This window comes from Phaenicophaeus curvirostris, chromosome 1 (genome assembly GCF_032191515.1).
Source record: "Phaenicophaeus curvirostris isolate KB17595 chromosome 1, BPBGC_Pcur_1.0, whole genome shotgun sequence".
NCBI lineage: Eukaryota > Metazoa > Chordata > Aves > Cuculiformes > Cuculidae > Phaenicophaeus > Phaenicophaeus curvirostris.
Genome location: NC_091392.1, coordinates 57,335,554 through 57,363,347, shown reverse-complemented (window position 1 = coordinate 57,363,347; position 27,794 = coordinate 57,335,554). Strand labels below are relative to the sequence as shown.

At 36.5% G+C, this 27,794-nt stretch overlaps 1 protein-coding gene across 2 annotated transcripts in view; it reads left to right on the top strand.

Annotated features, from left to right (window-relative positions):
* Positions 1-18,630, top strand: part of MTPN (myotrophin) — a 31,080-nt gene extending 12,450 nt beyond the window's left edge. Inside the window, exons 1-4 of one of the 2 annotated variants that reach the window (XM_069858690.1) lie at positions 8,047-8,137; positions 8,607-8,720; positions 9,747-9,830; positions 18,334-18,630. In XM_069858690.1, the coding sequence (XP_069714791.1) occupies positions 8,135-8,137; positions 8,607-8,720; positions 9,747-9,830; positions 18,334-18,420 (288 nt within the window). In that variant the 5' untranslated portion in view covers positions 8,047-8,134 and the 3' untranslated portion in view covers positions 18,421-18,630. Of the gene's footprint in view, positions 1-8,046; positions 8,138-8,606; positions 8,721-9,746; positions 9,831-18,333 lie in introns of those variants that run through there. The other variant, XM_069858681.1, reaches the window with a different exon arrangement.
* Positions 18,631-27,794: the final 9,164 nt, after the last annotated feature.

Sequence of the window (27,794 nt, the reverse complement as noted above, 5' to 3'; positions counted from 1 at the left end):
TTTTAACTGAAGAAATCTGCTTCAAAATCATAAAGAATTCACACGTTACAACACCTAATCTTTTTCCTTCCTTTTGCTCTTTGGACTTAACCTAGCCCTTGAGTTATTGGTTACGTAATGATGTTGTACTCTTTCTCTTAGGTTGAATGTTGCCTGGGCAACAGGGTCATTTTTCATAAAATCAGGAGATGGAGACAACAAAACTTGAGACACAATAATTTTGCTGAGCAAAATGTGTGCAGGATTGTTGCCTTTCCTTAGGCCTCTTGCGTTGTTTGCTGGGTAGTTTTCTCAATACATCATGTTGAGTGGAAAGGACGACTTACCTTTTTCATATGCTCTGCCCAGTTCTTAGTTCTCCAATCTCTGAAGCATTGTATATCAAGAGGTTTTCTCCTCTTATAGGAAGAAAATGTACAAAAATTTAAATAATATGCTGCACTGACTTGATTTTCAAGCTGGTCATTTCAATTCTTCTTGTTTATAATTAATGAAAACAGATAGAAATATGAAAATGGCACACTATTCTGGGGTTCTGATAAAATACCAAGAAGCCTACAAAAATGGTTTCCTTGTCTAAAGCAAAAAGTACTGGTTCAGTTATTTTAAGGTTTGTATTAAGACAGCTGATATGAAGGTATGTCTGCTGTAGCAATTTAAAACCAAGTCAGTTTCAGTCAAATATTTAACCTCTCAGCACTACCCAGCAGAAACAGCCTCAGGCTAGAGCTTCATTTCAGTTACCATGACAAAATTTCTAGAGAAAATTGTATAACCAGCTTGGAAGAACAGAATAATTTATTGTCCCAGTTTCTTGAATGTGTTTTGAATAATGTTATACTTAACCCTTGAAAACTAGAAATAAGTTTTTGGGGAAAAACGGTTACGCCTGAATTACTCCATTAATTTTAAGGGAGCAATCTCCAAGTAATCTCAGTAATCTCCAAGGACCTGTGAAAGTGCTAGTGTGGATTTTTGTTGGCTAAATCAGTTTAAGCTTAGTAGGAGTGAAAACTACCGCTTTCTAAATCCTGTTACTGTTCCAAAGGGGGAAAACCTATGTTGAACTACAATACCACTTCAAAAGACTGTAAGGTTGTGGGATTGTTGAACTGAAGGCCTGAAGTGGAGACCAGGTCAATACTGTTATATAGTGAGCTCTGTTTTTAAGCATTGGTGTTCTATAATGATGTCAGAGTTTTTTGGCATATTTTATGAAAAACATTGAAACAAAAGACACCTAGAAATCCAACTTTGAGCTAAAATTATGTTAGTGTCTTAATCAGCTCTTTGTCAGTCATTAGGTGAGAACTTGAGTTATACGATGGAATAAGTACAGAACCACTCCAGAGGTGGACTGTGGAGGATAAAAGCAGTCTCCATCAGGTCAAATGAGGAGTGTGGGCTCCCTGTGCATAAGCCCAAGGATTGTTTCAATAGAGACTAAATTTTAATAGTAAGATAACTGGGGTAGTACTACTTCGATGTTCAGGGGCAAACCTTAGCTAAGGTTTTTTGTGCTGAGAGAAGTTAAATGAGAACTTTTCTTGGTGTTTGAAGTAGGTGTTCAACTCAAGATTTGCTTAAGTCTTTATGTTAATTGAAAAACAGGGTATTTGAGGCTCAGTTTCTTTGCCTAAGCAACTGATTGGTGGAAGAAGAATTCAGGGGAGGTGAACTATAAAATTCTGTTTCTATGATGGATGACCGGATTGCCTTTTTTTGGTGTTATTTGAGTATAAGTGAAACTGCAACCTATCTAAACAAGGTTAAGATGCTTCAGGGCCCTTGCTCTGCATTCTGGGTCTAGCTTATGAAAACATGAAAACAGTGCTTTTCAAGGCTATTACTTGGATATACAACTGATGTGCCTGGTCACATATTTTGAGGAATCTGTAGCCAATACACAGTTATGCAAAAGGTGAAAGCAAAATGGTCCATTGAAAGGAGTGTAGAAACTTTGCACAAATGTGCAGGGGTGGAAGTATGACAGCCAAACTTCAGTTGAAGTTGGAACTGGGAAGGGATCTCAAGGGCAGTAGTAGTCTAGTGCATTGATAGTGAAAGGAAGGCAAAGGAAGATCTGGACCTACTGCTTTGAAGAGCAGAGGTCCTAGTAATAAAATATGTAGAAGTTTCTTTGCCTCTGTTCTTACTGGTAAGGCCTTCCATGTCCCTCCACCTATTAAGAGTGTCTGTGATAATGAAGCACCAAATTAAATTAAGGAATTCCTTAAGCAGTCTGGTCATTAATCAGTCCATAAGGTCAGATGGGATGCATCTGGGAATGCTAACCGACTTATCTGATATCTTTGTGAGGTTGTTCTGTTGTCTTTGAAAGGCTATAGCAGTTGGGAGAATGTTCATGATGAGCCTGACAAAGCAAATGTGACTCTTGAATACAAAAGTGGTGAGGAAAAAGATCTGAGGAACTGTAGGAAGATCAGTTTAGCCTCAGTCTCTGACAAGGCTGTAGAGCAAATCCTCCTCCTTCTAGAACCTATTTAAGAAGACATTTTCTGTAAGATTACAGTCAAGAGACCATGTTGAAGTTTGAGGCATATGGACTGGGTAAGTTAACTTTAGAGTTGTTGACAAATTGGCTGGACTGTTGGACTCAACAGGTTGTGATGAGCAACATCATTTCTAAGCGGCACCTGGTTATCAGTGGCACTTGTCAGGGGTTAGTATTGGTAGTATTGCTTGACACCTTTATTGGTGACCTAGACAATGGAACGTCTTTAATGGTCGGGACTGTAGGATATAAAGAAGTAAACCCATGCACCTATCTATACAGTCTGGGGACTGATGGGCTAGATAGGAGCTTTGTAGAAAAGGACTCAAAGTTCCTGGTTGACATCAAACTGCAGATGAGACTGCTCTGTGCCCCTGCATTATTGAAAGCCAGCAGCATATTGGGGCACATTAGCAAGAAAACAGCCTACACATTGAGATAATTTTTTCCCTTCTTATCACTTCTGAGTTTGTGTACAAGTCCTGCGTTTTGGAAGCTTGGTTAGAGATTCACAGTGAAAGTGTAAGAGTCGGCAGTTCCAGTTGGAATCTCAGACGTTCCTGTGAGATATAAAGATAAAAATATTTCACTGTGAGGATTATAAAGCCCTGGGAAGCTTCCTAGAGAATTTGTGGAATCCTTCATCCTCTGAGGTGTGTGGAACTTAACTTGGCAATATCCTGAGCATCCTGATCTGATTGGACCTACTTTCAACAGATGTTTGTCCAGATAGCCTCCAGAGTTCCCATTCAGCCTTTAGTCTGTGATTCTATGAGTCAGTAAACTCATAAGCTTGTAGAATTAAACTGGTTTTATATTTTTAGATTATTAGTCAGGTCTCAGGAAGTGTGGTATTTGAGTTGTCCCTCATTGCTGCCAGTGCTTAGGACCCATGGATTAGTTATGTAAAAACATAATCTTATGTTTTTACGGTTACAGCAAGTAAAACAAGGGCAGAAGCTTTTGTTTGACTTGGAATATTCTTAAGCTCACAGTGACTTTTAACATTGTAGAATGATTGAGCTTGAGGAATAGAAGTATGTAGAAAAAAACATGTTGCAGGGGTGTCTTTCTGCTGTATTGTTTTTAAGGATTCTCATTAAGGTTATTTAGATCTGCAGCACTAGAGGTAACTTTTGGATTAGATGAGTCCCAGAGATGAAATGTGAAAGCTGTAAGCAGTTAAAGTCTATGAACATACAACTGAAACACAGGTTAAGTAGTGAATTTTGGCCTAAATGCTTTAAACACAGCCATTTTGAGAATGCCAAAGATAGCTAAGTGTATTTTTATCTTAAGACTGCTCATGTTGTCTTGGTGTTTGTTTGCTTGCGTTTTTTTTAAGTCTTTCTAGCGATGGGTGAATCTGGAAAAAATTATAGTGGAGAAAGACTGAAGGTATGATGTGAGCTGAGAAGAGGAAGGAGAGTATTAAGGAAAGATTAATACAGATATACAGACACACACAAAAAAGCATGTTCCCCCTTCAGGAAACCAAGGAAATGCAATGCTTTTTAGTGATTTCAGAGCTCAGGTTATCTATGCTGCACTTAAAAATACAAACCGCACTCTTTCAGGCAATCAGTTATGTATGTAAACTAAAAATGAGTTAGGTTGGAAGGAAGGATTTAACTCAGTGGATACTGAGATAGTTTCTGTTACGGCAAGAAATGTCTTCAGATTGTATGCAGCAGCATAAATTACAGTTTACTTCTGCCAATTTCATTTTACAAAGTTAAAATTAAATCAGGATGCCTGACCCATGGTATTTTCAGAGGGGGATCTTTATATAAAGAATATTGCAATGTAAGAAATACTTTACATTTCAGTTACACCTCCATCATTGTTACTTGGTGTATCAAAGCTTGCCTTGCTTTCTACTAGGAATTTCTGTTTTGTTTTTTTTTTGTTTTTTGTTTCTTTTTTTTTTTTTTTTAAGATGTCTCAGGAAGATGAGCATAGAAAGCAGATGTTACACTGAATTCCACCTATTTGCTTTCAAGTGTTTCTTCTGTCATAAAGTCCCAGGAGGACTTTTTTGTTACACCATACGTTTTGAAGGAAGTTGCTAACCTTGCATAAGGCAATATTACATGTGATCCATCTGATACAAAGGTCGTGCACTGTGATTTGACAAGCAAAAATGTACAATACCTACATTTTATTTTTCTTTCATCCACACATATTTTCATATTGTTTCTACACCTGAGAGGATTATAAATGCTCAAAGCTTGAGGCGCTCCTGCTTTCCCTAAGTTGTATTCTTAACATCTTTTGCTGTAGATTGTACAGTGAGATTGGTTGGAAGTGCTTCTGGTGAACTATCTTGCTTAATCTCTTTGTTTGAATTTTTTAAAACAAATACAACTATTGTAAACAAAAGCTTGCAAGATAGGTAGTAAAATATGAAGTATTCACGAGTAGTATTCTTGATATGCAGCAAGATATTCCAGATCTCTCATCCATTGGAATTAAACTTCTTTGTAGAAAGATGATTTTTCCTTCTTCCTTTGTCGTACTCAGACAACAGCAGTAAAATTATGGCTATATTTAAAATGTCAGAATTATCTAATATTCTCTTAAGAATGGCCATCTAAGAAATACTCTATAAAAATGGTATGTGAAGAGATGGAAGTTATGCAACCGACTGTACAGTGACTTAATCTTTTTCCAGAATAATGGAGACAGGAATAACCTTACTGTAGTGTAGCTCCTGTAGGATGCTCCCCTGCACTCTGATTTCTTTAATTGAAGCTAGAACGAAAGGAGTGCATGAAATGGGGAGATGGAGTTATTTCTGTATGACAGAATAAATACTGATGGAGATATGGAGGAGTTTCTAAACCTGAAAAAAAAATAATGCCACAAGTATTATAGATACTTTGCTACTAATGTAGTTAACCTATACAACAGAATTTAATGAGGTCACGATTTTCAGTTTCTATTACTGTGGTAGAACTGCAGCGTAAATCCCAGCTACTTATTTCTGGTTTGTTCAGGTGCCAAGTGGTGAATCAGATGAAGGAACAGATTCATCTGGAAGGAAGAAGATGGAGTTAATTCTTCCACTGAGAAGATAGTTACACAGTGATACTGTAACTGCTACATAGGAGAAAATTGGAGCTAAACTGATGGGTGAGCTGTGGTTCTTAGTAGCAGGGCAGTAATGTTGTAGAGCAAACCACAGTGCCCAAGTGAATAGCTGGTTCAGATTCAGTTTCAGTTGGCATGCTGCTCCAAAGTAAGCCTGTGACTGAAGCACATGGACTATGCTGTAAGGGTGCCAGAGTGGCTTAGAGGAGTTCAGTTTAGCTCATTTGGCTTTAAGTGTTGTCAGTTTTTGAAACCAACAGACTGGGAAAGCAGGGAGTTAACAAGTAGAAGAGAATCCAAGGTGGAATGCTCATCCAGTGAAGGCAAAAATCAACACCCACAGGATTGTACATCCTAATCTTTGACAACCTTATCTAGTGTGTTAGATGTTTCACATCACTGTCTAGCCAAGTGAAATATTTGTTCCTGCAGATGTGGTAACTACTGTCTTTGGTACTAGTGTGCTACCAATTTTAATCACGAGGTTTCAAGTAGTTTTCTGACTTACCAATTTTATAGGGAATTTATATATGAAACTTGTATCTTGAAGACTTATTTAAGTAGTTAAGTCACAGGTGGTGTAGATAAAGATTGAAATCTTTAATAGAATGTCAATTAAAGACAAAGTTGATGTTTTCATTTCTGAAGGCACTTTATGCGAAAGCAGAAATGTAAGTATATTATAGTGAGTTTTATAAGAATTGCTCTTTAATCTGGGTAGTTTGTATGTAGGGATAATGTTTAGGGGTTGGTTGACCTAAAAATTTCCACTGAAACTCCTCTGAAAAATAATTTGCTGTGGTTTCCTTGGATACTCATAGAGCTTTTGACCAGCGGTTCCCAGACCTTTTTGATCATGCACTTAGTTAAAAAAAAGCTTGAGCGTGCACTACCAATATATGTGTATTTATTTAGTTACAATTTATATGCATGTTCTCCTGTAGTATATATTATATACATTATAAAACATACCAACATTGGAAAGAAAAGATAAGATAAAGATGAAATAAACACTATTTTTACACTTCATTAACAGTGAAAAAAATATTTTCTTCTCACACCACAACAGATTCTTGCTCGTCTCTCTAGGTTTTTGCACCCTACATAGAAGAGTCTAAATCAAGTTTGATTACATTCAGTGGTCTGTTTTATAGTGGCTTTATGAATCCCAATCCGTATGTATCTGCAAGCATCATGTGTTATTTAAATGCCAGTTGGTTTAAAGCTGATGGGAAGTGACAAGATGCAAGTAAGAATATGAGTAGATCTTGACTTTCTAGATAAGCTAAGTATATGCTGCTTCCTTAATATGCTTTTCAGACTAGTTAGGCTGTTTGTCCTGTTAGCATAATGTGATCTGGATGATTTTTTTTTTTTAATTGGAAATGAGTTGTTAACATATCCCTACCAACATTTTGCACAGCAGTTCTGCAAAAAAGAAGTTATATCACAAGGTTGTTTAAGAGTAAAATTGTTGCAGTTGAAAAGTTAGACCTTCAGTTAGTCATATTGGAATGTTATGTTATAAATTATTGCACAGTGTTGACAGTCCACATAGCTAAATCTGTGGTGGACTTTGTTTAGAAGTACAGTTTGTTGCTGTTCTGGAAATCACAGATAAAAGTAAAATTATCTTTTTCCTGATGTCCAACGTGCTTCTGGAGCTTAGCTATATTTGAAGGTCTGTAACAGCAGTTGCAGAGTTTTTTTTTCATTGTGCTACTTGCTATTACTTTGAAGCCAGAAGTGTGGGAACCAGGTCCTGACCACTGAGACCACAGAATGCGCAGTGTTTTAGGTAAACACCTGAAGTTAAGCACTGTTATGTTGCCTTGACTCTCAGCAGGAGATATTATAACAAGAATTTAATATTCTGTTGATGGGAGAGTAGAATTCTGAGGTCGTCCTGTTTGGCTGGTCACATAAAACTGGTAATTTTGAACATGAAATGCAGAATAAGAACAAGACGGTCTTGTCTTCCATTCTTAGAAGGGATGTGACATCTGGAAGATACATACCAAGCACTCTATTCTGTGAATTTTTTAGATATTTAGGGCAGAAGTGAGGAACTGCAGAGGCTCTGAAAAGAAGTATGAATTGGTGCAGCAGCTGAAATTCTTTTGATTGCTTTTCTGTGGAGATGCAGGACTTGAGGTATGATGCTAAATTTAGCCACTCCGTAAAATACTAAAATTACTTGTACGTACAAACAAGAAGTCACTTACCACATAGCTTGTCGGTATTTGGTTTCCAGTAATGTCTCATCATTACTGATGTGCAGTAAATCAGTTTATCCTTAGTTGCACAACCCAAGGTGAAGAAACAAAGCTGATTAGGCACTCACTAAATTAAATTTTGTTTACGCCTTAAGAGATGTCTCAATCCACTACTGCGAGCTGCATTAGAATACAACTTCCCATGCCCTGATTTGATTGACTGTCTTCAAACTGCATTGTGTCATGTAGAGTTGGCAGGTGCTGTTTATAAACAGAATGGACACCTTTATCATAGGGTTTTATATTATGGATGGTATGTACCCATTTGCTAATAGTTATGGTAATGACTTATTTCTAAATAACTGGATTCTCAGCGTGCAAAAGTTCAATATGTGTAGAAGCAAATAAAGTAACTTAGCCAGATAACTGTGTTCCTAGTTAGGAGGAAAGGGAAGCAAAACGAGCCAATGTGAGGATTTTATACAAGCTCTAATGATTTTTTTTTTTTTTTTTTTTTTTATAAATTACATGGGTTATCTAGTGCACTTGGGTATTTGGTACACTTGAGACATGATGTAAAAGGAAGGACCAAGGTTGTCTTACAATCTTAAATGCATAGATGAGAGAAGGGAAATCAAGGAACTTAATTTTCATTTTTCTTGGGCAATGACTTAAATATTTGGATGGAACATTCTCCAGCGTATTTGAAGCTCTTAGATTTTTTTTTTCCAAGCTCTTCTTAGTTCTAAAATTTTGCTTATTAAATTATGTTTACCTTGAAGGGTGAAGATGTCAACCGGACACTTGAAGGTGGGAGGAAGCCTCTTCACTATGCGGCAGACTGTGGACAGCTTGAGATTGTGGAGTTTCTACTGTTGAAAGGAGCTGACATTAATGTATGTACATCAGTTTGCAAATGGATGTTAGGGTTTCCCCCCAACACAAACACATAAGGGTTTGGTTACTGACAGCCTTGAATTAAGCTAAGCAATTTTTGCAAGCTGGTCTACAGGTTAGAAGCTTAAAATTATGTTTATTAAATGTTTAACAAGAAGCAGCTTTTCCTAGTGTGTCCCTAAAAAATGTTTGCATGAAATGCGTACTACATTTGTTGGAAGGGACATTGGAAGACAGTGCAATGCATCCTTGGCCAGGCCAGGATCAACTCTATGTAAATTGATGCGCTTCTCTTTTTTGGAGACATTCTTACTTGAACAAACTTAGTAATTTTGATGTAGCTTGACATGCATGGATTTTCATCATGAAAAGTCTTGACTGGGCTGTATTGGCACTTCAAAATAATGTGCTTCTCTGTAAAATGAAGTTTCTAAATACTTCAGCCATACACCCCAGACACTGTGCTTCAAAATATTTGTCTGAAAGTAAACGTGCAACACATCTTAGCATTAGTCCTTAACAAAAAGGCTTGGAATTTTTCCAAGTGTGTGGAAAAAATTATCTCTTCCTCAGGAATTCTCCTGGCTGGAGAGGGTGTGAAAATGGAGGAAAAAAAGAGAACTTTTCAGTCGCTCCATTTCTTCTTCTCTAGGACTATAGTTTACAGAAGCAAAGACAGCCCAAGCAGTGTTTCAGCCAGAAGTAGTTTCTGAAGTCAGAATGGCTGGAATAGGGAATATTTTTTTCAAATAGGGCAAAATTTGTCAGCTGAAACCATCTGATTTCTCTTATTGGCTTAAAAAAAACCCAGACAAACTTCGGGATACTTCTTATGGAAGAAACAACAGGAAGATATCTCACTGGTTTTTAAACAGTGAGTTCTCTTTTAAAAACTGAGTAAAAAATTCTGAGGTAATGCATTTCTGGATAATCACTCTACTGTTGACCAAAGAAAATTTAAAAGTTAAGTAAAACCTTTTAATGCTGTGTGAAATTGTGCTTCAAATAACTGTCTCAATTTACAGGCTCCAGACAAACATAATATCACACCACTCCTATCAGCAGTCTATGAGGGCCATGTTTCCTGTGTGAAATTGCTTCTGTCAAAGGTGAGATAAAAATGTTCAGAACAAGAAATCCATTAGCAAAGCGCGTTGCTATGATTTTTTTTTCAATAAGATTATGATGCTCAGATAAGTTCAAAACATGAAATGAAAGCTATTTGTGTTGCTAAACCCGAGAGGGTACTCTGATTATGGATAAGATAGTTGAAAGAGAAAGTTTGAAGACTTTTGCAGCGTAGGAAGCGTAATAGTGACCACTAGCTCCAGCTAGAGAACAGTCATCAGCTAATCAGGCAAGATAAAAAACATACTTTCCTTTAGCAGACAGGGAGGAGTGGGATTTAGCTTTAGCAGATGCTTAAGTGTTTCATGTGATGGAATCTCCACTGTAAAGTTGCTTAGAGGTGTGGCTTTCCTTTGCTTTTGCCAGATGACTGAAAACCCATCTGGGTTGGCAGAGCAAGGGGAAGCAGAAGTAGAAAGACAGGCTTTCTCTGCTACAGAGCTTGTAAATTTTTTGCTGGAGAGAATAAGCTTAATCTGCTTCTGCTCTCCCTTTGATTCATATTGCGAAGGTGATCCATTTTACAAAGCAGTAGTTAATTCAAGCAGTTTTGTCTCCATTCAGATGTGCCCCTTCTTGTTACACCTCACTTACTTTGAAGAGAGGAGGTTAACAGTGCATTTGCAGTATATGAACCCACTTAAATCATTTAGCCAAAGGATTTTATGCTGTGTCATGTTTTCATATGCCATTTCCAAGGTAAAATGCTGTGACTGTTAATTTAGGATTCAAGTGGTGCATCCTACTTGCTTAAATTTGTTGTGAGGGCTGATCCTTCACGTGGGATCATTACATACATTACAAAAAAAAAAAAAAGGTTTCCTTTATCCTGTGTGTTGTATGTCTTTTCATTTCTGTTTCAAAGTGTTTTTCTTGCTAAATAAATTGCTCAAATAATACATAAAATGCCTTAAAACTTGAGTTTGCATGTGACTTGTCTGGCAACTAGTAAGGGTTCTGCATTCATTGTAGTCACTGTAAGTGAAGGCATTAAGGTGCATCCTGAACCAGCTATTTTTCACACAGCTTGTGAGAATATGTTGATTTCTATACTTGCTACAATTTGAATGTTATTGGTTATAAAGATGAGACAATCTTTTGAAGATGTGCAGAATGTTATAAGAAAGTGTACTTGGTCTAGGAGATGAGGTTAGAAAACTGCAACTGTATAGTTTGGAAAACTTGTATTGTTTTTGAATTTCTTTGTGTAGAGCGAAATGTTGTACCACATCTGCTTACTTTCATTCACATGGGCTAGCTAATGCAATATTTATGAACTGGAACTTTGCTCATCAGCTCACACTGAGGCAGATTTTATATTAAGAGGTTATTCTTTCTCTTTATATGGTTATCTTCTGACCCTTGTTGGAGCATTTGTTGTCACACTTTGTAACATAGCCTGATTTCATATATTCTTTGCTATCAGGTACTTGAGAGATCCAATAATTCAAACCTTATTGAAAGTTCTGAAAATTACAATTTAACTTTGACTGTTTAATGTTCTTCCTAGTTACTTTCGGAGTGCAGTGTGTTTAGAAAAACACTAGTATCAGATATTTAATATGTAAAAATAGTTGATCTGCAAATGATGGACCAATATATTTAAGATTTTTTTTCAAATCTGTTCTTTGTTCCTTTTGTAAATACTACTTCTCTTCTAAATAGTAAGAAGCTTCATTACTTTACATGTACTTATTTTAAACTGGCTTCATTTACCCTGTTAGTTGTCTTGCATATATCCCTTAAGCTGCTGAACTAGAAGTAAATAACCTCCTTAATGTATTTTTAACAGGAAAACAAAAGTAATGATTTTTTTGTTGTTCTTTCGCAAGTGTTAAGAACCAATGAATGCAGTGACACATTTCTCCTTGGTCTGTTTGCATACCACAAGTATTTAAAAATTAATTTTTAAAAAGTCTGGAAGGGACCCTAAGAAGTTATGTTCAAGTCATTTTAAGCATGCCACTGTTGTAGTAGATGACAGTCTGACTTGTTTTCGAAGACCTTCCATCAGCTAACTTCAGTGTCTTGGTACAATCTACTTTTCATTATGCTGGAGTTCAGGTTGTGCATTGTTTATCAGTTTGTAGTATCACCACCATTATGGAAGCATTACCTGTGGCTAGACTTGGTGACTTTCTGAATAAAATTACTGCTTCTGGGATATACATACCCTATATCTAAATTTGTATCTCACGGGGGTTGAAAGATATAAAATATAAATAAGGTCCTTTCTGAAAATCCAAAATATCTTACTAGCAACCTTATCTTTTAACTTGAATAATTTTTTTTTTTTATATTCGAGATATAATTTATCTTGCTGCTTTCTTCAGAAAGCAATGTGGAATAGTGCGTTATGTGATCTATAAACATCCTTTTGCTTGGGCAACTTGAGATGTTCCCGTGTTAAAGCAGTTTTTGAGTAGTTTGACCAGACGTAAGTTTCAGTGGTGTAAGGAGTACACTATCACCAGTCCCCTAAAAATGATTTTCATATGGCAGCATTTGCAAAGTGGTGAGGAATCTAGCAGGATCTTACAAAATAAACACCTCATCAGTAGCCTGGTCAGGATTGATATGGGTCAGTGGGGATGGGGGTAACAACTAATTAAGCAGGCATTGCCACTGGATGCTTTGTCATGTACAACCAATATGCAGTTATGTTTAAATTTGCCCAGCCGGATACTTGAGTTGTCTGCAGAAGTTTAACATGTGGTGTTCTGCAGCAATTTTAATCATGTAAGAGTGAACAAGTGCTTGTATACAGTCTGTTTTACCACACAGTCCTGTCAGTGTGATGAGCATTCTGTCTACCAATATTAGGCTACAGTCCCATGTTACAGCTAAGCCAATGCAAAGGTTAGTTACCTACCGAACAGGTCATGCTATTCGATCTTATAATACTCTTACCTGCATATTCCTACAGCTTCAGGAGGTGAGAAGTGAAGTGATACAGGTACTTGAAAAAGGAGTTGTAGCTGCATGCTTAATGGGAGGGATTTTTACTGGTAAGAACTAAGAGTCTAGAATATTATGCCTGCCAAAACAAGACTATACTGCACAGCTACCTCTTGTGCACTTTCAAGGCACTGGAACTGATTACTTCTAGGTAAGTTTAGATTTCATAGATGTTATTTCCTGCCTTTCTCCTCCCAGTACCCCCCCTAAGAATGCCTTAAATTTTGTCTTGAGTCAGCCGTGGTTCCAAATTATAAAATAGTTAACTTTTTCTAAACTATCTGGTAGATCCTGTAGCGTTTGCCTGCATTTTAAAACGGCAGCAATAGGGAAGCTGCGGAAAAGCTCCTTCCTTAATCTTATGTATGTTAACGCTTATTGTCGCTTTTCCGATTGCTATCTGCGGAGGGATATTAAGAGTTCCCTAAACCAAGTGATTTAGCTCTAAGTTTCTTCTTAGAATAACTGTAACCATTTTAAGTGTGATCTTCTGTGAAAGGCAGGTAAATTTATCAAAAGTGGTCAATTAAGTACTGTGAAGAATAATAATTTGATGGAATTTCCTGCTGAGTTTTACAGGAAGTATTTGAAATGTGATTTTAATATTCATTAGTGGTTGCAAATAAGTACTTCAGCAGGTTTAAGCAGTAACTTTGCAGCTTCAGAAAGCAAACACCTCAATGATGCTTTTTCTACTGTGTGGTAAATCAGTGTTCAGTGTTTAAGTTGTTGATAGTGCTTTAACCTTTGGGGCTTTTTTCCCAAGTTTTTACTATGGATTTAACCCTCTATATTTTGTGGGCTTTGGGTTTTGGGTTTTTTTTTATTTTTTTTAATCTTGTTGAATTTTGTGTTTATGATTAAGTTGCTTTGAACTCTAGCTTCATATGTTATTGTTGATATTCAAGTTCATACATTTCATCCAACATGAAAAAAATAGATATAACCAACATGGTTATTTTGCATAAATAAAACGGCTTGTGTTGTTTAAATCAAAGTGAAACAGTTATATGGTTTTGCTCTGGTAATTACAGTGCCTAACATAGGATTACAGACAGACACCTAATGTAATTTAAGAGTAGATACGTTGTATGCTTCTAAAAGTAGTTTCTCAGCAGGGCGTCTGTTAAGCAGTTTCTTCTGAAGTTAGCATTTTGGTGAGGGCTTCCTGATGCCTTGTTCAGATGGTTTAATTTTGGAATTGGCAGTGCTTGGTTTGATTTATTATTGGAGAAACTTAGACACAGCTTGGAAACTTCAAAAGTGGAGAATGATTGTGTTTTTTCTAGCACTGCTGCTGAACCATAAACAATTTTGACAAGCTGGATTCATTAAATAGCTTTTACCATAGCATGGTTGTGGTCATCTCTGGTTCAGGCCTGCCCAATATGAACAAAACCAAAACATTGATAATGGGGTTGCTAAAAGGTCAACACTAAAGTTTTTGTTACCATGTTTAAAATGTTCAAATAGTGTCACTCCTTCCAAAGCAGTAGGAATTAAAGCCCCAGTGTTGGTCCGAAATCATCGTTTCAGTATAAAACTGTAAAACATTCTTAAGTGGGGAAAAAATTGTAAAGTTTGTATACTTGAAACTTTTCTGTTAATTACAAAAGGCTTTGCCTTCCATTTGGGCACAAGATTTTAATGTTTAGATGAATAAACAGCTGCTACATGTACTGGTAGACCAGTCTCTGAAAAGCTTAATTAACCTATTACCAGTAGGTAATAAAACAGTATCATAATAATTCTCAAAAATTAATAAACTCTAAGTGCTAACATGCACAATGAGTGAAGATGGGTTTTATTGCTCTCAACAAGGGATGAGTGATTTTACTGAAGGAGAATGAATAAAATCTTAAGGTGCTGTGGCTACCTGAAGTAGTGTAAACCCTCTAGGTCAGAGTTGAGACATGCTTTTCTAATAAACACTTTTTTTGGTGAGGCTGGAGATAAAAATAGCGTATCCTTAAAACACATCTTCTGAAGACTTCATTTTGCCTACTCCTGTAAAACTGTCCTTTTCTATAGTCCTTCCTACTTAAACTATCAAGCTTTACTTATGTGGTGTATAGCCTAGACATAGATCTGGGAATTCTTAGTATATCTTTAAAGTTTGTGAAAATGTGTGGAATATCATACGGTAGACATACAAAAGGCTAGATTTAGGAGGTTGTAGAGCGATACCTAAAACTGCTCTATCAGCATCTGAGTTTCAGTTGAAAATGTTCTTTTTCTCTGACTTAATGTAATACATGAGAGTAATTAGCTTTGGTCTAAAAAGCACTTCCTGCTTAAAGTTCAGAGGTAGGGCTTGTTGTCTTATTACTACATTAACATTAGTTAATCCTTTTTATGAATCTTAAAATATTTGTCTAGGAATTTGAGACATTAAAAAAGCTAGCGTTACGTAGGAGAAACCAATGTCATCTTACGACAGACAAACCATTTCAAATGCTTCTAATGGAAGATGAGGTTTATTGTGAAAGGTGTGACAAATCTTATCCATTTATTCAGCTTTCAAAATAATCCCGCCTTCTGTAAAATAACTACTGCAATCTGGTTTCTGCAGAAAACGTGTTATAGAAATATCCCATTGAGTTAGGCAATTTAGCATCTTTTTTTCTTCTCTGACTGTGGCAAAAGGGTTGCCGTTTGGAAAGAGTTGCGAGTATGTTGACTGCTTTTGCTCACTTATTCCCCTCATTCATAGTTGTTGTATTGGCGATTTTAGATGTACACACATCTATCCCTTTTTAAGAAGTATTTATAAATATGTTGTCTGTGAATTTATCCATATAGTTTTTGAACAGGCTGACATCTGCCTCTAACTTCATATGGCAACTAGGTGCTGCTTGCGCTGTAAACTAGTTTTCCACTGGCCTCATTAAATGCTTCTAGTTCCAGGGTTTTTTCTAGTTCCAGCTTTTTTCCGAACTGCAGTTGCACCCTGGTAGATATTGTGCTGCCTTCAGAGCATGTTTCATGTTTGCACTTTGTCCAGTGGCTTAAGAGGGCAAATTCTCTTGTTTCTTATTACCCTGGTAAAGAGAGTTTATATACATTTGTGTGTGTGTAATTTAAGAAAAGAATATAATACAAACATAAAATGTTAGTAACTTTTTACTTTGGGGAAGTGGAGAATACTGTGGAATCATTGTACCTTTTATAAACTTTTTATTAAACTTGCTTCCAGGCAGTGTGGTACTTGTGAAAATAAAAGTCCTCTTGACCTGAACTTTATTAGTTCTTTTTCATTTTATGGAATGCTTGCACGAATCTTTCTGCCCAGCTAAAGGGCTGTTCTCCTTACTTACAAACATAGACTTTATTAAGCAGTGTCTTCCTCTGGTAGTCGTGGCCTTACCATACATTCAGTAAAGCTGTTCTACAGACTGAGGTCTTGAGTGTCTGTTACTTTTCTGATAAACAAACGTGCATTAGAGTGGAAAGCAGGCCTATGCGTAAACTAAGTTCTCTTTATACCTTAAAGTTACTTCAGTTAAAGTTGTATCTTCTCTAGCCTAAATGCTGAGTTCTTTGAACTCTGATTCAAGATGAATTCTATCAGGTCAGTTACTGTGTAGTTATGTTTTTCTTCAAGTGTAAGTTCCTTCAGGTTTCCCGAGCTTGACATCAAAGAACATCTTTGAAGCCCTTTTGATTTCCACATAGATTCTAATCTGAGAGTGCTATCTAAGCAGTAGAACACCCGCAAAAGAAGCCATTGATACTTTCATGGTTGCTTTTTTCCTCCCAGGACAGTTAAGATAATAACTGTGGAATAGCTATTAAATCTCTCAGGTTTTTTTGGGGGTGGGGTATGTTTCACAAGCAAATGGATTTCATTGGTTTCAGCTTAAGTGTGTTTGTAGTGACCTATGAGTCACTTATTTGAAATAGACTAGCTTAGCTCACATTCATACCCACTAGAACAGCAACACTGCAGCATACTGCACACTGTTTGGGCCAAAGATGTTGCATAGTATCTTGCCCTGAGCTCTTTAGGGGCCTCAAAGATGATGAACAGCTCCAACAGGATTGGTTTGACCACTAGATGAGCACAGCTACCGTAGGAACCCCCATAAACCAAACTTTTTAGAATGGCTGATTAAATATTTCCCTCTTTGAGAAAACCTCTACTGTCTTTACTTGTAAATATTCAATGTTGTGAAAAGTATTATTAGCAGCAAATCATAATAATATCATGACCAGTTTATTAGATTGTTCAAAACAGTTACAGGGGGAAGTTTAGTGGTCTGAGAGTTCTTTTGGGAACAGACTTGGTATTAAGTATGGAAGTTGAGTGGATTTTTATGTGTATAATTGTTTATCAGTAAAGAAGCTCTGGAATTTCTAGGTCTATTATGTTCTTAGAAAGCTATTGGGTGTCCTTACTAGTAACTATTAATCTGTGCGCTTCCTTCCTTGTAATGTAATTGATAAGAGTTTTGTACTTTACAGAGAGTTCATACATAAACTAAAGGCAAACCTCTGCAGTACTTGGTCTCAATGAAGTGTGTCCGCACTCACAGTGTTTTTCTTGTCATTTTAATGAGCAAATACGCATATTTTCCAGTTGTTCTGGAATCTAGTCTGATTTACAGGAAACATCTCTCTCTTTGTAGTCAGTCCTGTGCTCTCATATAACTTTTTTATCCTTCTTTTTAGCTACTCTATTTACAATTTAGTCTGGGTTTTCTCCTTTTATGTGTATGACTGCACAGTGCTCAAAACAAAGGTGACTAGTTAATCACTCTCTGCTTCTCTTCTTCTGCTCTCCTTGTGTAATTCTGGCACTAAGGCTGTCTGTGTGTGCTTGCTGTTCTGCAGTTTTAGTCGGTACATTGATGTTATCTTCTGTCTTCTTGTTGCCTCCCTGATCTGTTTTGTTGCCTTCTAGGTGTTCACATAGATCATTCAAAACAATCTTGATCAGCTTTGGACTTGGAATGATTTTGTTTGTTTCTTCTATGTAGCAGTAGGGATTTTTTCAAAATGAGAGAGAAGCATAATCCTAGATAGATGTAGACTTCTATGATCTAGAAATAAAATAGTATCGTTTGTTAGTAAGCTCTTTCAGACATACTTGTCTAGTTCGGCATGCAAAAAAGCTTGTTGCGCCATAGATTTCATGGGAGTGTGGAAAACTGGATTCTTGCATTCATAAGAGTAGTTGCTGGAAACAAAAAAAAAAACCAAAAAAAAACCCAAAACCCAAAAATCTGTCTGTATCTATCCAAGATTAATTACAAATTTGTTGATCTTGCAACTTGCCATGTGACAAGTTATATGACTTTTTTTCCGAGTTATAAAGTATAAAGTTTGAAACTTAGATTAGCTGTGAGCTGAATATTTTATACATAAATCTTGCCTGTTTGGTTTTTGTTACAAACAAAGTTAAAACAATGCACTGCACTAAAAAGCTATATGTAACTGCAAGTAAGTTAAGTAACTGTTGTGACATGCTTAATACTAGTACAACTTGGTTTTATGAATTGACAATCCTTCTCAATATCTCTACAGGGTGCTGATAAGACTGTGAAAGGCCCAGATGGACTAACTGCCTTTGAAGCCACTGACAACCAGGCAATCAAAACTCTTCTTCAGTGATGGATGGACTGATACCTTATGCAGTGACAGAAGAAAATTAGTGCTCTGTGCATTTTGATATTTGACTTCCTCTTTTCACCATTGTTAACTGTTTTGACACAGTTGGGTTCTCATCATGGTTCATAGACATCAGAATGCTAAACGATACTGTATTTTTAAGTTTGTGTTGCAAGAATGAATGGAATAAACTTGAATTGTGCGATATAAGAATGTAGAGTTTCATTTCCCTTTCTGCTCCTGTGCTTTATTAATCTGACTACAATTTATTTGCCTGGAAGGCATCTAATCTCCATCTCACATGTACAGTGATTAAAATATTCAGGTACTTGTAAGACTTAAATGTGGAATGAAAGCTGCTTTGAGAACTAAATATAAAAGATGCTTGCATTTTTTTAATTTGCATCCATTTAAGAGGTTTTGATTAATTCTGTGGCCTTGTAGCCTACATTTCCTGCTTAAATTGTAATGCATAATGTTGAAGATCTGTTATTCGTGTTAAATTCTGAGAGACGGCCTGTAGATAGAGAGATGTTCCTCCCATTACCTGTGAAGACTAAAGCCATTTTTCTTTCCTTTACTTCCTCAAAGGCATCAAAATGGTTATTTACAGAAAGCTCTGCTGAGGTATATATAAAATTGTATAGAAATGTATATTCATTATTCTTGTTGCACCTTTATGGTGACTTTGTCAGAACTTCCTTTTATAACTTGGCTTGTCAGTAGAGATTAGATCCAATTGCTTGAATTGTTTGATATGACTTTTTAAAAAATATACACTTTTAAATAAAAAGTACAGGAAGGTGTTTTGTCAATGTGGGAAAATATAAATACGGAAAAAATATTTCAAAAGAAACTCCGTTTTTCTCTTTTTCTGTGCTAAACTTTGAAAACATGGACTCCTAATGCTGTATACGCAAGCTTTCAGTCAGGTATTGGAGAGAAGAGAGACACGTTCATATATACACCAAAGCAGTTCAAATAGTATGATGGCCAGTGTGCTTCAGTTCCTGTATTCATCTTACTGGCTTTTTTATTCTTTTAATGGGCAGCTTTTCTGTACTTGCTAAGATTCAATATGTAGATTCTTTCACCCAAATTCCACAGTATCTGGCTAACCTAATTCATTTATGCATGTAAGGAGTCTTCCTAATATATGTCTATGGCTGATCTTTTGGATTTATTGGCTCCCTTCCAAAAGGAAGTTGGCCCAAGAAAGCAATTCTTTCAGTTGGCTTCCCCAAACAGTGGTCTTCTTTTTTGTGCACTGACAGTCCTCTAATGGCCCTTAGAGCTGAGAGGTAAGACAGTGTGCCAAAACCATAACAGACTGTGTCTCAATTCAGCTAAAGGAAAACTTCTTTCGGTTGTCTCAAGCTGAGCATAAATTTGAAGGTTCCAAACCTCAGTCTCAAAAAAAATTTTTTGACTACAACAAACTCAAGTTAGGTGCATATATCAAATTATTTACCTTTGAAACATGCCTTTATCTGTGTTTACTGTTTTTTTCTAGCTCAAAAGCAATTCCTCAGTCCATTCAGAAGGAACTTCAGTTTGTTCACCAAAGTTTTTGTTTACTAATGGGGATAAACGTGTAAATATTTTGTCTCAAAAGTGTTCGGAGGTGGGAAGTCTTGGAAAGTATGTAACTTTTTATAGAAATGAAGTTCCTCTTTTTGGAATACACTTTTCATTAAGAAATGTAGCCTTTTATTTAAAGAGTGATAACACATTGTGACAAAAAAAAAATCCAACCAACTATTTTTTTTCTTGTTTATTTTCAGTAGAAAAACAACAGTTATGTTCAAGGTGACATAAAATGTATCTCTTTTCTGGCCAACTTCTCAGTGCAGCCACCAAACCAAATCAGTGTTAGCCTGTCCATATGTAATGATTCAAGCTTGGTTTCAGTTTCTGTTCAAAGCAGGGATGTTCCTGGGAGACTTGTATGATGTTCTAGTGTCTCCTAATTGAGCTTCATGCTGCAGTTCACTATAGCACAAGGCAGATGTAAACTTTAATTAGGCCTGAAATAGAGAGATACACCTGAATGGGTTGGTTATTACCTAATTCAGTTCCTGCGCTGCAGAAGACTTTGCAGTATCTATCTCCTAGCATGTAGAGTTAAGATAGCCACCCACCATTGTTAAAGACTGTTAAAAAGTAATTCAACATAGTGGGTGAGCTATGGCAGTCATAACGTGATAGCCCTCTAACATGAGCAAATAAATTTGAATGTTAGGTTCCAAAAGTCTTTCCCAAAGTTTTTTTTTCTTGTTACTGGAATATTTTATTTGGTTTGGGGTTTGGTTTTTGTTTCAGTCTTCCATGTTCTTTAGGAAGCTTCATAACCAAGAATGTTTTTGAGTTTTTTTCTTTTGTTGCCCCATTGCATAAAGTAAAGCTATAGCCATACCTTTTACAACAGAAATGTATCTTTTACATTATTTTGAAACAAAAAATGCATCCAGTGTTTGTCTGGTTTTATGTATTATGTAAGGTTTGTTATGAGGAAAGGTACTTCCCCACTATACTTTCGACAAATTGCTATGAAAAATTAGACCTACACCTGATACAAATATCTGCATGTAGATGTATCTAAACAGTTAGCGTAAACAGAATATGGAAGGAAATGGTTACGTTTATGAGGCGTTTGAGATATCATTAGAACAGGGATCAATACAACAGCAACAGATTTGTTTTGCGACTATACATCAACCTCTCTGTACTTCACTCCTCAATAGGAAAAATTAATTTCTTTCCTTCTTTCTTTTGTGTACTTAGCCTGTAAGCTGTTTGAAGGATTATCTCTCAGGACCTGACACACCTTAAAGGTTCTTTGTGTGTTTTGCAGTCTGTTTCAATAACCTTCTCAAAAGCACATAAGAGCTTATTGAAAGAGAGATGAAACAGATGGGAAGCACACGTATTTCTAGTGTCAGAGGTTTAAAATGTGAGAACAAAACCCAGGCTTATAAATTAATGAGGTTTCTGAAGTTAGCTGTAAATTAATTATTTACCAAGCTATATTAAACAATAACTTCAAAGAAAAAAGACCTACCCTACAGCAATAAAGCCACGTAACCTGTATACTTAACAAGGAGGTGCTTCTAAGGATGTGTTCTCACTATAAACAGCTGAATATATACTGGCTATATATTGGCACTTACTTAGTAGATGGTTGCTGTGGGGAAGAGAGAATTCCCTTGTTCCCGGTTTGCAAATCTCAGAGGTTGGGATTGAAGGTTTAGTCTTGTTTTGTTTTGTTTTTTACTGTCAGAGGTGAGATTTACAGAGATGTACAGACAGTGAAATATTCTATAAATTAATGTAAAAAATCTCCCGAGTGGTTTGTGTAGATACTGTAAACTGAATTTGTTCTTTGCATGCCAGAGCTGACCTGTGACACATGCTCCAATTCTCTTATCTTTATCTTCTCTTCCTGCACAGCTTTCAAAAGCTTTTCTTCACCCCTGGCACATTTTAATAGATGCCTAGAAAGTAGGCAGAGAACTTGTTTGTCAATGTAACTAGAAAATATTCCATCTAAGGCTGTCTGTTATCTGTAACAGGAAAATAGGAATGAAAATAATAGGAGGAAAGAATAAGGAGAAATTAATTAAATGATAGACTTTACATCCCATTTACTTGGCACTACAGGTTTGTTCTCCACTTTGAATTTTTTTTATTTTTTTACCAGTTGCTTTCTCTGTGCTGCTTTTCTTCACATCAGGTGTACACTGAGTAGTTGTGGGCTTGGAATCGTATGATTTACTTCCTCCATGGTTTTTTATTCCTGAAAGCTACTAGAAGACAAAGTGGTTGCAAAATAGAATGGGATTAGTGGTGCCACAGGTGTCCTTGGTGTTAACCCAAAGAATGTGAATGTAACACAACTGTTTTAACCTGGATATTGTGTGAGATTTTTATGCCCTTTTGACTGCTTCTCTCATAATGCTACAGGTTGCTAGTAATAACGTAAATTACTCTATTTTGTTTCAGCCATTGGAGCAAGATGATTTTCTTAAACCTGCAAGGTATTTGATTTACATATTGAACTGTTGATCATCAATGCATCATACTGCTGGCAGAAATAGAAGACATCATGTGTGTTGTGGCCCTACTGCAATTGACAGTGTAGTTGGCCTTGCAACTCTAATTTTTTTGTTAGTTACAGTTAATACAGGGTAATTCAAAATATATCTGGGCAAACGTACCCCTCCATGGTTAGACATTTTAATAGAAGGATGACTCAGCAAGAGGCATCTTATTTTCAATTAACTAGACAAAACAGAGTATTAAAGATCAGGATTTAAAAGACCAGCAGTAATGCAGAAAGGTAAAATCACAGACCTAGAAGCCAGAGAGGAGCTGGAGTAGGCTTTGCAATATTTTAGAATTTTGCAGTGACAAACAAGGCAGGGAAGTGAAGAAAGCAAAAATAAGATCCCATAGAGTGACTGAGTAGTTTTTCATAGACCATTTTCTATTTTGAGCTCATTTCTTCACAATTGCCATTGGAGACAAAGTACTTTTGACTAACAGTTATAAGCCAACTTAATAAACATCTGAGCTCCAGGCGCGGGGTTGGGGGGAAGCAATAGTTTTTGAAGTGATAAGCTAAAGAAGGGTATTTGTATTCAGGTTGTGTTTTCAACAAACCAACCTATTTTCCCAAACATTTTGTATTTTAATGAATAAGATTTGTATGTGCATTTGTGAGATACAAACTATAATCCAAATGACTGAAACTTACGGACTTTTCTTATCATTAGTGTTTTGACTTGTAATGTTCTGTAACACTTTTGTGTGTTCAAGCTGAAGATGTTGTTACGGCCTTCCTACTCCAAAATGATAGATGCAATGTGCTTTACAATTTTTCATTATTATTATTTGTTAATTTTTTTTCTCAGAAAAGCTTTTGTATCCATTGCACCTCAGCCATTTAGACTGAGAAATGCTGCTTTATTGCACTGGAGTTTTGCAATGAAGAAGAGGCAGTGCAGAGCTCCTGTTGCACACATAAGCTTTTCACAGCAGAGAGTAGCTGCGACATGTGGACTTCCACATGCATTTTTCCCACTGGTGGCTGTGAAAACCCATCAATAATTTCACAGCCATCTAGGCAGAAAACTCACCTTTTAAAAAAAGGTTTCAACAAGATTGTTCTTCTTTACATGTAGTAAAAACTTACAAGACTGAGGAAATTATTTGAAAGAGATAACATGAGCTTGACCTGTTTACTGTAAACCTACATAAAAGTGTATTCTACTGGATCCTCTCCCAAGGAAATGTTCAAACTATTGCCAGGTAGTAGGTCCAAGCACCTACTGGTTGGCCATGTTGTTTCATCCATTTATTGAATATTTAGAATATTTGTTCAAATGTTCTGTGTCCTGCTGAAACCAGCAGCCTGTAGCTGCCTTTGTCTTCAGGCAAAATTTTCCTTGTCTTCACAAATTTTTCTACCTGTAATTGTAGGTGAGTTGATCATTCTCTATCAGCTCTCTTTTTTAAAGCTGATATGTATGTATGCTTTGTGTGCTCTTTGATTAAATTAGAATAATCCCGTGTACTCTGGGGGAACTTCTGTATATGTAAATAGAGTAATATCTAGCAGAGAAGTTGATTTTTTTTTTTTCGTTTTTAGTCACTTCGCTTTCTTTTCAGAGAGAGAGAGAGGTTAATTCATCTTATGGACCATCGATCACCAGGTAATAGAGGTAGGAATTTTCCCTAGACGTTGATAGAATTTTGTGATTAGAAGTTGATACCTTCATCGGTATCTTTGGCAGGGTTAGTGTAACAACAAGGACTGATTAAATTTTTCTGCCACTTGAATTGTACATAAATGGATCGCATCAGACGTCTTTGTTACAACAACTGATACCTAGCGTTTAAAAACTTACTGAGAATGAAGAATTCAGGGCATTTTTTTCTAAACACTATCTCTGTTATGAGGAGTTAAATGAATGTACTTGGCTTGGAGTTACGGCTAATAAGAAAGTATGGAAATAACCATGAGAATCTTCTTCTACTTTTGCAAAGGCCTGCCTAAAAATAGTCCTGGAAAACTAAAACAAAAGAAAACCAAACCCAAAATAAAGCAAGACTCCCTCCCAACAGAAATAAACCCAAACAAAAGACAAATTAAAAAGATAAAAACCCACTACCAAAAAAAAAAAAAAACCCAGCAAAAATGAGCTCTGTGTTCCTGCCTGAGACAGCTGGCAGATCTTGTCCACCAAGCTAAGAATCACAACTTCTTATCTGTGTTTTGCTACTATAGCATATAGAAGGTGTCATTGTCTCCATACCTATTCCAGTACTGGGACACATCTTAAAACTGGTTTTCCCAAAGTCATGTAACTGTCCCAGAGAAACACAAGATACTAAGCTTCAAAGATTTATGTACTTGCAATCTTCTCTCTATTTCCCACAGTGTCTTCAGGTAAATATTTCTACATAGAATTATTTGTATGGATAGCCAGGCCAAGTGTCTACGAGAGGCCAGGTCTTCTCAAAAGCTTTGGTCTTTTCTGTGAGATGTAGTGCTTCCCTTTCTTCAGAAATACTAGGGGAAAATATTAGGGAAGGTGTTGAGAAGTTTCACTTTTTTCATCTGTGGTAGTTTAGCTTTTGTACGACTCAAGTTAACTTGAGTTTTGAATGTAAGGAAACTCAGGCTGATACAACATAGCTAAGAAATGCTTGGAATTTTGTTGATTTTTGCTTCTCCAACATGTAAGTCCCACTATAGAAGTCCTCAGAAAATCTGAGTATTCTTCATTTTCATAATTATTTAGCAAGTCACTCCTTGAAAACATTGGATTTGACCTTGCTAATTATAATTTCCCTCTGGAAAGAGATGATCAAAAGTAGGAAATACTCAAGAGTTTAAGCATTGTGAACCTGTGTAGTATACCTGCCCAGAATATTGCTACCAACTTGAAGAAATATGCATTTTCCCTACTCACGTGCCAAGAAATATTATTTGTCTGGAAAATAAAACACTGTTAAACAGTGGAGCCAGTGTCAGGCAGGAAATTGCAACAAGCAAGGCAAGAGCTGAAGAAGCATGCAGGATCACATGCAATGCCTGCGGCTATGCTCTCATAGTAGCTGCGCTTTGTAGGTGGTGGTTAGGCTGAATATCACTTTTTGATGACTTGTGGCTCGTCACTGAGTGTAAATATCCTTTCAGAAGTAAGGATTGTTCCAGGACTGCACACATTGAGCTGCATTTGTTGTACCTGCTAATGGAGAATTTAAAATGTAGGATTGAATGAAACGGAATCTCATTCTGACCAGAAAGAAGTAGGGAGATAGAAATAAGCATGGTCACGCTGGCTTGGGGAATAGGTCAAAACAATTTCTTTTTCTTTGATTATTAATTGATTCATCTTGAAGGAAACATCCTTAGAAAGTGACAGCTGCAGAGAAGATCTCTAAAGGAGATGCATAAGAGGGGCAAAGCAGGATTTTTTTATATTATTAGGAATCGTAGAAAATAATCAGGCAATGTAAAGAGAGAACAAAAATAGCGCCAAGTATGCATTGCAAAAACACTTGGTAAAAAATACGCAATGGAAAAATATGGTCAGCATTCATATCTGTGATTCTTGCAGCAAAGCAGTCTTTATGGCCAGGGCAGCAGAAAAAGTTGTTACTCTGTAGGAAAGGAAAGCAATGACTGTCTGTGTTGCAATGCATTTGCTAATAAACTTGAGGTTTGTGCAGTCCGATAATTTCTGCTCCAGAGGGCATTAGCTCTGTACAGTAAGACAAGAGTTGAAAAAGGTTTGGGCCTTTTTCTGCTGTAATTTGGGAGAGAACAAAAGAAATAGGTCTGAACTTGAGGTTATTAATTGGAACCTATTTTCAAATTAATGAATTATGCTTTTTCATTTAATTTTCCTTTGGTTTTACTTTAGTTGTGATTTTAAATACGTGAAAGCTGAATAAGTGAATGTTGCAGCTTTGAAGTTCTTTGGCTTAATATTTGCTTTGTAAATGCTGCTATTATTTAATCTTGAACCATAAAACCACTATGTTTTGCAGGATTGAAATAGTATTGTGAAATACAGTGTTTCAAAAAGCACAGGAAAGCAGCTGTAACGTTTATTCCTGAAATAGACAAACATAGCAGCCCTTCTAAAATGCAAAAATGTGTTTAAAATTAACAATATACAAGTGAACAACAATTGCTAAGCACTATTTTCAACGGGCTTTCTATACTTGCAGGCTCTGTCTTTCTTCTCACTGGGAATGACCAAGTTCCATTTAATTATTTATAGCTGGTTAGAAGTTGTGAAACTTGCTTCTGTTTTGATGTAGACTCCTTATACAGAGAAATTTGAGAACCAGTCACCCATTCCAGTAATCCTTAATAAAAAAATAACAAAGATAAATGTGTGGTTCAAGAAAATAAACAAACGCTAAACTCTTTCCATTTTGTAATAAGCAATCTCAAGAGAGGCTGGGAAGTATGAATTTGTTTGGCTGAAGGTTGGCTGATCTGGTGTGACAAAGCTTTGTGTTCGCCTGCTATAGTCCTGTCCTTGAGGCTGCTCCCTGTCTTCTAGCTAGCGGTGGCAAGGATGCCTGTGTAGGTTGGCTGCAAATGACTGCATTTTTTCACAGCTGTCACCTCTAGGTTTGCTTTAAGCATTGTCAAACACCTTTTTAGTATATAATCTTGCAGACCTTGTTTGATGAACTACAGCAGAGAAGGAAGAAATCTCTATTCAAAGGGTAAGGTACTGGGGACTGGTGTACACAATAGTTATGCAACCGGTATGAGACACAGTGGTGTGAGCTGTCACAGCTTTTACAAGTGTGTTCCTGTTGTTACAGCAGTGATTGAAAGATTACAGATATTCATCGTATAGAAAGACACAATGGACAGGCAGTAGATTATTACTGATCATTGCTTTTCCTTGCTGAGAAGAAGGATGTAACAGATGATTAAGTGGCTGTCTCCAGATTCAGGAATGCTGATTTCCTCATGTGACAGTTTTTGTTTAATCTTTGTACAAATCATTTATGCTGCAGTTTGATGAAGCTTAAAGTAGCAAATGCTGCTCAAAAGGTAGATTTCCTACCCCCCCCATCTTTGCCTGCACCCCAGCCTCTTTTCTGCATTAGCCCTAAACTTACCTGTTCCTGAAGAGAGCTGAAGCAGCAGAAAATGTAGCCTAACAGCAATAACAAAAATATGATAAGCCCGAGACAATATTTTAGCTGTTAATTAGGGAGAAATAGTAAATTTTTTCTTTCTTAATTTACAGCAGTGACAAAAATTGTATATAGCTATGTGTGAGTTCATTGCACCTGGCAAATTCCCCAGCATTACTAGGTCTTTCCAAAGTTTCTTG